Source organism: Peromyscus maniculatus, chromosome 11, assembly GCF_049852395.1.
Source record: "Peromyscus maniculatus bairdii isolate BWxNUB_F1_BW_parent chromosome 11, HU_Pman_BW_mat_3.1, whole genome shotgun sequence".
NCBI classification, from domain to species: domain Eukaryota; kingdom Metazoa; phylum Chordata; class Mammalia; order Rodentia; family Cricetidae; genus Peromyscus; species Peromyscus maniculatus.
Genome location: NC_134862.1, coordinates 8,200,552 through 8,214,308, shown reverse-complemented (window position 1 = coordinate 8,214,308; position 13,757 = coordinate 8,200,552). Strand labels below are relative to the sequence as shown.

The 13,757-nt window shown below is 51.2% G+C and overlaps 1 protein-coding gene across 1 annotated transcript in view; it reads left to right on the top strand.

Annotated features, from left to right (window-relative positions):
- Tfcp2l1 (transcription factor CP2 like 1) overlaps positions 1-12,785 on the top strand; it is a 56,254-nt gene extending 43,469 nt beyond the window's left edge. The window contains exons 10-15 of the mRNA XM_006994895.4: positions 16-109; positions 2,737-2,827; positions 4,873-4,976; positions 5,603-5,745; positions 10,337-10,388; positions 12,093-12,785. Coding sequence (XP_006994957.1) covers positions 16-109; positions 2,737-2,827; positions 4,873-4,976; positions 5,603-5,745; positions 10,337-10,388; positions 12,093-12,139 — 531 coding nt within the window. The 3' untranslated portion in view covers positions 12,140-12,785. The remainder of the gene's footprint in view (positions 1-15; positions 110-2,736; positions 2,828-4,872; positions 4,977-5,602; positions 5,746-10,336; positions 10,389-12,092) is intronic.
- Positions 12,786-13,757: the final 972 nt, after the last annotated feature.

The window sequence follows — 13,757 nt, the reverse complement described above, 5'->3', positions numbered from 1 at the left end:
TTCTCTCGCCTGCAGCATCTGCTCCCCTCAGCCTCTATCCAGGATGCCCAGCAGTGGCTGTACCGCAACCGCTTCTCACAGTTCTGCCGGCTCTTCGCCAGCTTCTCAGGTGAGCGTGGTGCAGTCAGGTTTGACAGCCAGAGGTGTCCTGCCTTACTCTTGGTCCCACAGGCCTGTGGCTTGTCCAGGGAAAGTGGCTTCCCTTTCTTACAGCTTGCAGATGTCCCTAGACAATCCTTGTCAAGTTCAACTTGCGGAGCTGTTTGAGTGACGGTACTCAGATCCTCTTAGCTGTCGGTGCGGCTGGGCCCTGCCCTGCCCAGGTAGGGCTCTGTATCGGTTCCTCTTCTCATCGATGTGGCAGAATACCTCAAAAGCAACTTACATGGGAAGGGCAGGGGAGTCCTGCAGCAAGAGCGTCATCCACGGTATAGAAACCGAGGTGGATGCTGGTGCTCAGCTCCCTTCCCTTTTTTATTCAGTCCAGAAGCCCAGCCCGTGGGATGGTGCTGCCCACATTCGGGGTGAGTCTTCCCACCCTAGTTAACCAAATCTAGAAACTCCCTCACAGGCATGCACAGAGGTTTCTCTCCTAACTGAGTGTAGATCCTGTCAAGTTGACAGCATTAAAAACCACAGGCCCTCTTAGCCAATCAGGGCAGCTCATACCTGTCATGTGGGCCCTGCATGTTTCCTCCAGGCCTATCCCCTGGAGTTGGAGGTGAGCCTTAGGCAGGAGAGAAAACCTGCTTTCCTTCCTCTCTGAAGGCTTTCTGAGGATTTGGCTGGGGGACGGCCCACTGATGAACGTTGTAAGTGGGGTGCTGCAGGTACAGAGGTGAACAAGGCCCTGGGCCTGACCACTCAGCAGTGAACCCCAATGGAGGGGAGTAAAGGTCCCTCCCAATGTGGGGAGTTGTCGGCAGCAGAGGGAAGAAAGGAATCGCTAGTTGCCTCAGCTTTATCTCCAAGAGCATTCTTTTTTTTTAAATTATTTATTTATTTATTTATTTATTTATTTATTTATTTATTTATTATGGATACAGCACTCTGCCTACATGCATGCTTGCAGGCCAGAAGAGGGTACCAGATCTTATTACGGATGGTTGGGAACCACCATGTGGTTGCTGGGAGTTGAACTCAGGACCTCTGGAAGAACAGTCAGTGTTCTTAACCTCTGAGCCATCTCTCCAGCCCCCCAAGAGCATTCTTAATGAGAGGTAGAAGTGCAAGGACAACCGGGCACCTGTGCTGCCATGGGAACTGGCCACTTAAGTGCACTGTGACCTGTGCTGGGTGAAGGAGGGGAGACATGGCTCCTGGGACCTACGCTGGGCAAGGGAGGGGAGGAGGGCTTACCCAGGGGTCCTTGAGTGCTAGAGAGAGCTGGGGGGTGGTAGGGGAGAGCTCTGCCAGCAGAGAGAAAGTGCAGAGGCTGTGAGGTAGGTGAACTGAGGAAGCAGTGAGGTCAGGTCACCAGGGGGAGGCGGCCTGGATTCTGGTAGGACCATGGGAGGATATTGGCTTTTAGTCCCAATACAAAGCCAACCATTCTGGACTGGAGCTGGAGCTCAGTTAATAGATTGCTTGCCTGGCATGCACAAGGCCCCAGCACCACATAAACTGGGTGCAGTGTGCTCAGGAGGTAGAAGAATGAGAAGTTCAAGCCCACCCAGGGTTACATGAAACCATGTCTCAAAGAAAAGAAAAAGCGGGGGCCGGATGCAGGGAAGGAGCCATTGTGTCCGCAGAGCTATTCCAGACATCACCTGAGATAGAGATAATGGAGGAGAGACAGAGTGACTGGAGACCCCTGGGAATCTGGAATCTGGGGACTCAGTCTTTAAAGACGTCACACTGTGGCCATCCTTACTAACCGTCATTCTCCTCTCTTCCCATGAGACACTGGCCTCCTCTTCCCTTCAGTGGGTTGGCAGGTCTGTCCGTGTGTCTTGGGCTGAGCTAGTCCTCAGAGTCTGTCTGTCTTGTCAACCTGCAGCGAGCTGTATGCTTCTGCACAGAGACACACGCGGGTCATTGGTGGTAGCGTGCTGACCAAATCTGCGCACTCTAGTGCTGATGAGCACGGAGAGCGGGGTGGGCTCATTTTGTCCTTTGACTTGTGAGCACACAAGCTTTTAGCTTCTGACGTCGTATGGCTGTGACCTTCTGCGTCTATGTCTTATGTCATTTCTCCTTGTGGAAGGTTTAGTGCCCACTGAGCATGAGGCTGGCCCTGCTTTGCCCAAGCCCTGCTGTGGGGTCAGCATGTATACACCATGTGACTGGTGGTGTGTTGTTAGTTGTTTTTTAGCCTTTTGGGGGGCCTGCCACCCAGCTCCCAAATAAATCACACGTGGAGGCTTATTCTTAATTATGAATGCTCGGCCTTAACGTGACTTATTGCTAGCCAGCTTTTCTTAAATTATCCCTGTCTACCTTTTGCCTCTGGGCTTTTCCAGTTCTCTTACTTAATACTCTGTGGTTGGCTGGGTGGCTGGGTGGCTGGCTCCTGGAGTCCTCCTCTTTCTCTGGCTCCTTTTTTCCTCCCAGATTTCTCCTACCATCTATTTCTCTCTCCTGCCTCGCTGTTGGCCGTTCAGTTCTTTATTAGACCATCAGGTGTTTTAGACAGGCAGAGTAACACAGCTTCACAGAGTTAAACAAATGCAACATAAACAAAAGAAACACACCTTAAAATAATATTCTACAACAGTGGTGGATGTCTCCACTTAGGTGCTGACCTGCTGAAAATGTCCAGAGACGATCTGGTGCAGGTCTGTGGTCCTGCAGATGGGATTCGGCTCTTCAATGCCATCAAAGGCAGGTAGGTGTCAGTTTCAGACCAACCAGCCAAAGACTCTGGGCTGCCTGTGTATAGCAAGAGAGAAGCCCACCTCAGCCTCTTGAACTGTGGCTAAGCCTGCTAGTGGGACGAGCTGATGGAAGGAATCTCTCTTTTGGTGTGGGGGTGAATACTGGAGGAGGTGTTGGGAGGGATGGGACAGTGAACGAGATGCCATGTGGAGATCACTCAACTCCTGGCTGCAGTGGTCCTTGCTCAGACATACCTCAGTATTAGTTAAGTTTTCCGTTGCCATGACAATGTGCCCGACAAAGGCAGCTTATGAAAAGAAAGGCTTATCCTGGCTCATGGTTCGAAGGCATGGTGCCATGTCCAGTGCAGCTCAGGGGACGGACCAGATGGCGGCCGCTAGGGAATGAAGAAAGGACAGACACATACAGGAGAGCTGGGTTCAGATAGACTGGGTTCCCTGACGATGGAGGAGGCTCAGTGTGCTCATTAGAGCTGAACAGCGAGGTGGGGTTATGGCGTGCCCCTGAACAAGGGTTAGTACATACAGGTAAACAGGAAGGAGGTTTTATGGTGTACAGCTGAATGGGGATGATTTAGCTAATCTCAGTATGAACAGTCTCTGTAGGGGAGCAGTCTTCAGGCCATAAATATCAAGGGGGTGGAGCCATGTGGATGTTTTCTGAACCCACTATCAAATATTCACACATGGACTCTGAACCTCACTCCAAGGCAAGGCTTTGCCACTTTCCCATGGGTCTGAGGTCCTTGGCATGGCCTGGTCATGGCAACAACACACATTCACCCAGGACTTCCCACCCTCGGGCCTTCCTCCACTCCCCACAGTGCTGTCCATCAAGGAGGAAGCCATGGCCGCAGTGGGGGAGGTCGCTGGTCCCGTTGTGTCAGGAAGCAGAAAGAGAGGAATGTTGCTGCTTCAGACTGCTTTCTTCCTTGTGTGGGGTCTGAGACCCCAGTTCGTCAGGTGGTGCTGCCTACATTAACGGTGGGGCTTCTGACCTCAGTTAACCCCATCTGGAAACGCCCTCTCTCACAGAAGTCTGCCTCCTACATGATTCCAGATCCTCAATTAATATTAACTATCACAACCTCCCTCTCTTCCACTGGACCCAGAGCCTGTGGATCTTGGCCTTTAGTCACTGGCCCAGACTCTGAACACTTGCAGAGTCCTGACTGAGAGCTGACTCCCCAGGGGCGGGGTATGGCCTTGAAAACCACAGTGCGGTTTTCAGGGCGATGTTGTCTGCAGAACTCTCCACCACCACGGACATGAAATGGTCTATGATAGTCCAGAAACCTCTAGCCACGTGGGCCCCTGTACAGTGGCACTGGAATTAGCATCACAGTCAAACCAAATTTAAGTGTTTGCTGCAATGTTGTGCTCTTTACTTTTTCTGGTGCTGAGACTAGAACCCAGAGCTTGTGTATGCCAACAAGTGCTCTGTCGTTGAGCTATACCTGAGCCTTAAGGTTAAAACAGAGCAGCCAGCTGGGTATAGTACAGTTGAAAGTAGAGAACACAATGGAGGGTGAATCCCAGGTCTGCCTCCTTGGAGCTGTGCAATGAAAAAAAAAAAGCCATTTGCCCCCCTAAGCCCCAGTTTTCCTGTATGTGGAGTGGAGAGGAGCCTTGCTCACTCTCGTGAAGGACTCTCTGCCTCTTTTCTTCTCCCCTTTGGGGGGTGAAACCCAGGGCTGCACACATGCCAAGCACATATTGTACCACCAAGCTACACTCCATGCCACCTCTTGAGATTCAGGGCCACAGAAAAGCCTCAGCTTGGCAGGTCGCAAAGAGTCATCTACCCCCTTCCTCCAGAACAGCCTGTATGAAGCCATAAAGATCCATCAGGACTGGATTCTATTCCTGAAAACATGTCCCTGAGAAGCATGCTGCATCCCTACCACCTGCTTCTTTTCTAAATCCCTCCAACCTGCAAATTCTACTCTAGGTTCTGGAATATTCTAGAACATTCCAAAATACTGTAGAGCAACATTCCATCCTATCTGCTAACTATTTCCTCTTCTTTTGCCAGGAATGTGAGGCCAAAGATGACCATCTATGTCTGCCAGGAGCTGGAGCAGAACCAAGTACTCTTGCCCCAGAAGCAGGATGGCAGTGGAGACAACAGCCTGTGTGGTGAGTGGAGCAGAAGCCTGCAGCCAGACTCCCGAGCCTGCTCAGTTTCTGCTCTCAGTGTTTTAGTGACATTTGTCTTCGCTGTGAAGGAAGTTTGTTAGGCCTCACAGTCTGAGGGCATAGTCCCTGTGGCAGGGACGTCATGGCCGTGAAAGTGTGATGGTCATGTCACATCCACAGTGAGGAAGCAGAGAGGAATGAAAACTGGGGCTCAGTTGGCTTTCTCCCCAGCACCCTCTAATTGTCCTTAAATACCCTTCTGCCGCCAGAAGCCACTGCGTAACCCCCGGAAAGGTGTCATAGCGCTCTCTCCTCCCACGGTGCAGGATACATGCACACCAGGCACCACATCGGAATTCCATTGCTCCTCTAGGTCCTCCCCTCCCCTAGCTGGGTGCCTTGGGGTCTGGTTGGGTCCAGGATTCAACATATGTGCCCAGGAGAGACAGAAACAGCCAGCCTGTGCTTACTTGTCAATAGGCTCCACCAGCCTTCTCAGCTTCCGACAGAATCCATGGCTCTGGGCGTGAGCATCCTTACATGTGAGCTCTTGGCTTCTCAGGATGGGGTAGGGACACATAATCAGGTTCTTGTGTCCTTAAACGAAGGCGCTTGCTCCTCCCTAGTGTACCACGCCATCTTCCTGGAAGAGCTGACCACCTTGGAGCTGATAGAGAAGATCGCCAGTCTGTACAGCATCCCCCCACAGCACATTCACCGGGTTTATCGGCAGGGCCCCACTGGCATCCACGTGGTGGTGAGCAATGAGGTGAGCTGAGGTAGCGGTTCTCAGCCTGTGGAGCACTACCCCTCCATCAACCCTCTGTCTCCAAGAATATTTACATTACGATTCATAATGGTAGCAAAGTTACGGTTATAAAGTGGCGATGAAATAATTTCGTGGTGGGGGTCACCACAGCACGAGGAACTGTATTAAGGGGTCACAGCATTAGGAAGATCGAGAGCCCCATAGAGTCTACTGACGCCACAAGAGCCACACCACCAAAAAGTCTTCTCTCCGAAGCTGTATAGATGGAGTCTCTCTTGCAGTTAACCTTGCAAACTGATTGCATAAACCTGGGAGGGAGGTGTAGGAAGAATCAGCTTCCTGTGAGGAGCCGAGAACCCTCCTCCTGCCCTCCCTCCATAAGGGACTGGCAACAAGCCCCATAATTAAAAACATTTTTGTTACATTTATTTACTTATTTTGTGAGGGGTGGTAGGTGGGTGCGTGGGTGCATGGGTGCTACTGCACGCAGGCACGCAGGCACGCAGGCACGCAGGCACGCAGGCACGCAGGCACGCAGGAGGACTTGCAGGAGTCAGTTCTCTCCTTCCACCATGTGGGACTAGACATCAGACCTGGGGCAGGCAAGTTATTAGCTTGGCCATCTCCATGGCCCAACAGGCTCGTTCTTAAGGGTCCCTTGTGGGTAGTCATAGCTGCTGTGACTAAGGTGGTAATGGCTGTTACACTCAGAGGACAGCTTTCTTTATGTGCCTTGGGGCACGTGTACAGTCAGAGGAATGTGTCACCCATCAAGTAGGGAGCAAGTCCGCAGAGGCCGGTAGTTAAAGGAGGGCAGGGGTGGCCCCTGGGAGACACTAGCAAGGCCTCCTTCAGCGATGAAGGTACACACCACTGAATCGGTGCTCAACATAATCCCGTGGAAGGAATGTGGAACTAGCTGCTAGCGCGAGGTCCAGGAAGTGACAGAGCCCTGTTGGAACCTCGTCCCAGCCCTTTGGGGAGTGATGTGTTGAGGAGCAGACTTGCCTACCAAATTGGGCATCACTTACCCATGATGGAACAGGTGATCTTAAGCTCATGTCCTGGACCTTCCTTCCACTGACTGGTATTGTATCGGTTAGCTCTCGGGCACTGTAACGAATGTGTGGGATCATGAACTTAAGAAGAGAGGTTCAGTCTGGGCAAGAGCTCACCTTCCTTGAAAGTGTGAGCACCCGGGTTCAATCTTCCGAACCCATCCATGTCAAAGCCGACATGGTGGTATACCTCAGTGTAATCTCAGTGTTGGAGAGAAGGTATACACACACACACACACACACACACACACACACACACACACACACACACACACGTGACTGCCTTACATTTGAGCGATTTTGGTCCATCATCAGTTTCCTATTGTTTAGGGGCTGGTGGTGAGATAGCCCATCGTGGCAGGAGAGTGGCTGAGCAAACTGTTCTCACTATGGCCAAGAAGGAAGGGGGTGGGGTGGGGTGCTAAGGTCCCACTTTCCCCTTCAGTACTAACCCTGGTGACCTAACTTCTTTTTATTGGGCCCATGGAATCACAGAGTGCTGGAATTACACCTCTGTACCATATCACACCTGGTTTAGGCAGCCCTGGAAACGGGACCCAGGGCTTTGTACATGCTAGCTAAGCATGCATTCTAGCAATGGAGCCACGTCCTCAGGCCCCGGAGCATTTCTCTTTGAGAAGATACAAACCATGAATGTATGTGCCTTGCGACTTCCCAGGTCCCTGAGGAAGTCCCTCCCCCATTTGCCCTGTGCCCTCAACAACAGGCAGTTAGCGAGCGAGCGAGGCAGAGAGCAGACCTCGAATGCCACCTTGGCTAAGTAGGCCATTCTCATTCCCCCAAGTCTCCTTCCCACTCAACCCGAATCAATTTGGAAACCTTCGGCTGGCTCAGAATTACCCAGCGCTCTGGAGGCAGCCTGGCCAGCAAGGAGCCAGCCCCTGGGGTGCAAGGGCACTCAATTAAACAAGGGAGTTACTGATTAAGCCCTTGTGGGCCCTGCTTAGGGCTTTTCATGCCCAAGTGGCTGGGCGGCCAAGAGTCCGAGCTGGAGCAGGCTGAGGTATAGAATAAATGTACTTCATGCACCATTAGGCTCTGCAGGGAGGGTCAGGGTCGACAGGTGGGTGCATTTGTAGGATTTGAGGCAGTAGTCCAGAGCAGGCAATAAAAAGTCGGCTGCTTTTTTTTTTTTTTTTTTAATTGAAAGGGGCTTTGCTTACCCTGTTGGGTTTGGCATGCATGCTTGTGTTTATATTTTAACTGTTTCTGAAGTGTATATTAGGAAATGCAGCCTACACGTAAAGATTTATAAAATTAATGTACGTTTTGTTTTTAAATCTGATTGTGCGTGTGTGTGTGTGTGTGTGTGTGTGTGTGCGCGCGCGCGCGCGCGCGCGCGCGCGCATGTGCACGCACGCACTGTAGTATATGTGTGGAGACCATAGGACAATGTGTGTGCATGGTTTTTCTCCTTCCTCTGTGGGTTCTGTAAATCAAACTCAGGTCTTCAGGCTCACATAGCAAGTGCTTCTACCTGCTGACCCACCTCACTGGCCCTGACTCACACATTTTACTAGGTTTTCAGGTCCTTGTACCCAGTTTACTAGACTGTAATGGTTATAACCCCCTTGGCAGGCTTGCACCATCTTTGACCCTTGCTGTTCATGTGTCTTTTATAATAATCATCTTTTTCTTTTCTCCCTAACACATTAGGGGTGGGAGCAGTACACATGTGTGCTTGTGGAGACTGGAAGATAGTCTTTGTCTGTTGCCCCTCAGGCACCGCCCACCATGGCTTTTAAGACAGGGCCTCTTTGTGTCCTAGAGCTGGCCGAGTAGGCTGTGATGGCTGCTCAGGGAACCTCAGCAATCCTCTTGTCTCTCTCTGCCCAGCCTGGAGTTACAAGCCCACAGCATCATGCCTGTTTCATTTGATTGGCTTTTGACCTGGGTTCTGGGGGTCAAACTCAGCTTTCCATGGCTGCAAAGCATTGTGCTACCAACCAGCCATCTCCTCAGCCCAGTAGGCCCCTTTCTTCTGCCTACTTTAAAACTTAGAGGTGTGGAATAGCCATGCATTTCTCCAGGGCCCCCTTTTTCCCCTCCACCATGGTTTTGATTCATGAATGCTGATGTGTGCCACTGAGGGTCACTATACCTCTGAGCGCCATGAATGATTAGGTCCCAGTTGGCTCCCTCTCCTGCCGCTGACAATGTTGGGTATGGTATGAGCTTTATGTGACCAATGTTCTTCAGCATGTCTTGAGGGCGCACATGCCTTGCAGGAGAACCCCAGGGGTGACTTCCAGTAGATGAGTTTTCTAAAGGTTTGTCACCCCCTGGAGGTGCTGGTTCCCTTGTATATCCTGGTTACATTTTATCATCATGATGCTCCATTTTGCAGGTGGCGCCACGAAGCCAGAAAATTCTTTTTTTCTCATGATTACTGGTTAGAAATCACAGTGAGAGCTTGGGATAGGTGGCTGTGGGTCATCTTTCTTGTGCATGTGGGGAGTAGCAGCCCCTTTCTGTTGGTCTTTGCAAGCCACTGACACACACTTCAGTTAATCACTGTTGGTTGCTTTCTTGTTACCATAATAAAATATGGGACAAGAACCGATGCAAGGGAGGAGGGTTTATTGTGCCATCGAGCTGGGGAAAGCGTGGCAGCAGGAGCCGGGGAGGGAGCAGAGTGACCAGGAAGTGGTGTCTAGCCATAAACACTCAGGACCCACCCATTGACCCCCTTCCTCTAACAAGGTTCTACCTCCTGAAGGTTCCGCAACTTTCCCAACTGGTGCCACCAGCCCTGGACTGAGTGTTCAAAGACATGGGTCTATGGAGGATATTTTTCATTCAGGCACAATTGTTTTGTTTAAAAACATGTTCCAGTCATGAGCCTCTTGAATGATGAGAATGCTTCGCTGGGTGATTTCATCCAGGGTTGCTGGAAACACCCCGGCTTACAGGCACTTGGAACCTGGATGGTGCATGCCAGTCACTAGACATGGCACTGATGCCACCGATGCAGTCAAGTGACCTGGTGTGTGAGCACACGCTGAAATAATAGCACCAAGGATGGTGTGGCAAGTGTGCAGATCGGGAGTGGTGTGTGCTGTGAGTCATCTTCTGCACCGTACTGGCCACATAGTGGAGTGTTTACAGTGTCACCACAGACATGAGGGATGTCAACAGGGTGGCAGGGCCACCAGCAGTGAGAATTCTTCAGCTCCACCAGTTGTACATGTGTCCTATGGTTGACCAAAATGGAACATCTGCGGTATGTGACTTGATTTTTCTTGTTTGTTTTTGAGACAGAGTCTCACTGTGTAGCCTTGGTGTGCCTGGAACTAGCTGTGTAGACCAGGCTAGCTTCAAACTCATAGGGATCTACCTGCCTCTGGTGCCTGTGGGCATGTGGAGGACAAAGGAGAGCCTGTTGCCGTGGCTTCCATGCCGTCCTCATGCTCACGCAGCGATCACTGACCGGGCCGTCTCTCCAACCCCTCCAGCCTTGCAACGATATGACGACACCATTGAGAAAAACATGGCTCTCTTTTGCCTTTCAGATGGTTCAGAATTTTGAAGATGAGTCTTGTTTTATCCTCAGCACATTAAAAGGTAAGCCCCCACCCCCACCCCTCCCCCACCCCCCGCCTTCCTGATTGAAGTGTGTGTCTGTGAACCCCGCCGTCATAGGCTGGTGGGTGGCAGGTGGGATCTTCCTGGACAGGGTCCCTCCAGAAGATGCTGAACTTGGAGCAACCTCTGGGAGCAAGAAAAGCCAAGCTTTCTCATCCCTAGTCCTAGCCATGCCAGAATGAGTGCCATCTTCAGGGAAGCAGCAGGCCCCGGGCATTTGTTCTCCATGACCTTGGCTTTCATAGGTCTCTGGGCAGCCCAAGCAAGGACTGCAATGCCCAGCAGGGTGAATCAGGGGCTTAGAGGATCCATCTGAGCCAGATGTCTTGAGAGAATGACAGGATGCCTATACTCTGCTGAGAGTAAGCCTGCATACCAAGTCATGTTAATTTGCGCAAGGCAGAGAAAGGCCAGCTGTGAGGTTTCTTGGCTGGGAGGATCAATGGATGGGCTTCATTAGAACAGAAGACTGGAGCCTGGAAGGAGGCTCAGTGGATGACAGCACATACTGCTGTGGCAGAGAATCCAAGTTTGGCTCCCAGCACCCACGTCTGGTGGTTCACAACCACTTGTAACTCCCGCTTCATGGGACCCAAAGCCTGCTTCTGGCTCTCCAGGCATTCATTCATTTGCACATACACATACATAACATAATTAAGACTAAAATAAGACTTAAAGAAAATAAAGAATAGGAGACTGGGTTTCAGACTCTGCTGTGACCACTTCCTGTCCCATTCTGTGAATCTAGGTTATGTTAGTTAGCTTTCTGTTACTGTAACAATGCCTGAGATAACCAAAATGAAGGTGGGTTGGTTTGGGCTCAGTTCTGGAGGTTTTAGTCCATGGCCGATGGGGCCCATAGCAGCAAGGCAGCGTGTGATGGTGTGAGTGTGGTGAACTGCTCTGTTCACTGCAGAACAGCTGGGGAGTGAGTGAAGAGGAAGAGCTAAGACTGGGCGTTCCCTATTCCCTCGGGGACATGCCTTCTTTGATGTCACCTTCTCCCGCTAGGCTCCATCCCTTCATGGTCCCACCGTCACTCACTATTACCATAGGCTGGAGACTGAACCTTTCACAACGTGGGCCTTATCCTAAATAGAGCACAGAGAACGCCTCTTACAGGCCTCTGAGTGGAGCCACAGCATCGGAGAAAGCCATCGTTTGCCTGTCCTCCTTGGGTTACGGTGAAAAGGCTCATCGTAGAAACCAGGGTGCCTGGGAAGATCAGTACAGTGCTTGCCATGCCAGCATGAAGACCCGAGTTCAGTCTTCAGAGTCCATGTTTGTTTGTTCTTTAAAAAGCTGGACATTGGTGGTGCGTGCCTTTATTCGATCCCAGCACCGGTGAGACAGGGGTGGACTCCTGAGGCTCTTAGGCCAGCCAGCCCAGCTTCCTTGCTGAGCTGCAGACCAATGAGAGACCCTGTCCCAAAACCCAAGATGGATAACTCCTAAGGAATGATACCTGAGGTTGTCCTATGGCCTTTGTGAGCGCAGAGTAATTACATAAGGCAGATGCCAAAACCTGGCTAGCATCTCTGCTTGTATAAACATGCTCTTCTTTATGTAGCTATGTAAGTGGTTTCGCTTCTGTCTTAATACATGCTTTTGGGGGACACCTCGACCCCGCTGCACCTCCTCTCTTCCTCTCACACATGCCCATGCCCTGTGTTTCTCTTGCAGCAGAGAGCAATGACGGCTACCACATCATCCTCAAGTGTGGACTCTGAGCAGCTGAGACCTGCGCCTGTCCCCACCCCACGCATCCCCGGCTGTAGACGTTGCACCCACTGTTGGCCGCTGTTTCACCTAACAAGCTCAGACCAGGAAAGCCAGCGACAGCCACGGACACAGAGTCTGGCCTGCGGAACGCCAGCGGTTCCCTTCTCTCTCCTCTTGGCTTTCCGCTTTTTAACGGTTCCTTGTTCTGTTTCCCAGGCAGACGGTGGGGACATACATCTCTTAAACCCCGAACCTGTGGTTGGAGGCTCCTTAGTTGGTCCCTCCTGACTACTCTCTTTGCCTCACCCTGTTCTGCACCTCCTTCCTGGGCCACTGGCTTCATGGCTAGCTCTGCCAGCCTGACGGGGACACCTCCAGCTCTCCTCTAGTACTCGCTCCCCTTCTCACGGACCTGGTGGCAGCCTCTCTCCTGTTCTTGGATGAATTACTAGGACTGGGGCTATTTATTTTGTGCCTTCCGCCTCTCCCTCAGTTGCCTTGATTCTAAGGAGCTGCCACATTCAAGCCTGGAGGTGTGTGCATGTCTGCCTTGACACGGTTGATGCCACAGTACGCCAGTGTGACCTCATGGTCATTGTATTAGTTATTCTTCTGTAGTGTGATAAGATAACCCGATAAAAGCAACTAAGTGGAGACAGGGCTTGTCTGGGCTTCTAGAGTTGAGGAGGGATAGATTCTATTATGGTGAGGAAGGTGTACTATGGAAAGCTGGTTGAACTCATTTTCATATACATAGGACGCAGAGAGAGAATGCACATGAACCAGAAGTGGTGCAAGCTTTCAAGCCCTCAGTGACCACCCCCCGTGGTAAACTTCCCCCAGCAAGACTGCATCTTCTAAAGGTCCCATAACCTCCACAGACAGTACCACCAGCTGGGACAACACGTGCAAATAAATACACGAACCTATGGGATACATTTGTCATTCAAACCATGCATTTTGCCCCTGTGTGACCTCTCATAGCTGCTAATTGGGGTGGCAATGGACTGGAAGATGGCGTGGAACCTCCTCACCAGGGAAGAGGGATGAGAACAAAATGATTCCTCTCGGGCTATTGCAGTGTAATCTCAGTGAGTAAAGAGTACTGAGGAGGTGAGGATTGCATTGGATCTAGTGGCCTTGACCATTAATTTAGAGCTTTAGGTTGGGGGTGTGGCTCAGCAAACCCCTTGCCTGGCAAGTGTGAGGTACTGGGTACCATCCCGGTCCTGCAGCAGGAGGGATTTATGGAATTCCCTTTTTGAGACAACTTTGGTTAACCAAGCTGTTTGCCAAGTCTCCTGGGGGAAGTGTATTCTCTGCAGTGCTCTCATGTAAGAGTCTGGCTTTCCCAATTGTAGGTGTACTTTGTCTTGTTGGTATGGTTGAATCACCTTTTTTCTTGGATCTCGCTCTGTAGACCAGGCTGGCCTCGAACTTACAGAGATCCACCTGGCCCTGGCTCTGCCTCCTGAGTGCTGGGATCAAAGGTGTGCACCACTGACGCCCAGCTGAATCACCTTTTTTAACTATGGGGAAATTTGAGGATCAGTAGCTGTGGTAGACCCAAGAATTCATCTTCATTTTGCCAGGGATCTATGCTGGCCCAAGGCTTCAACTCCTTCC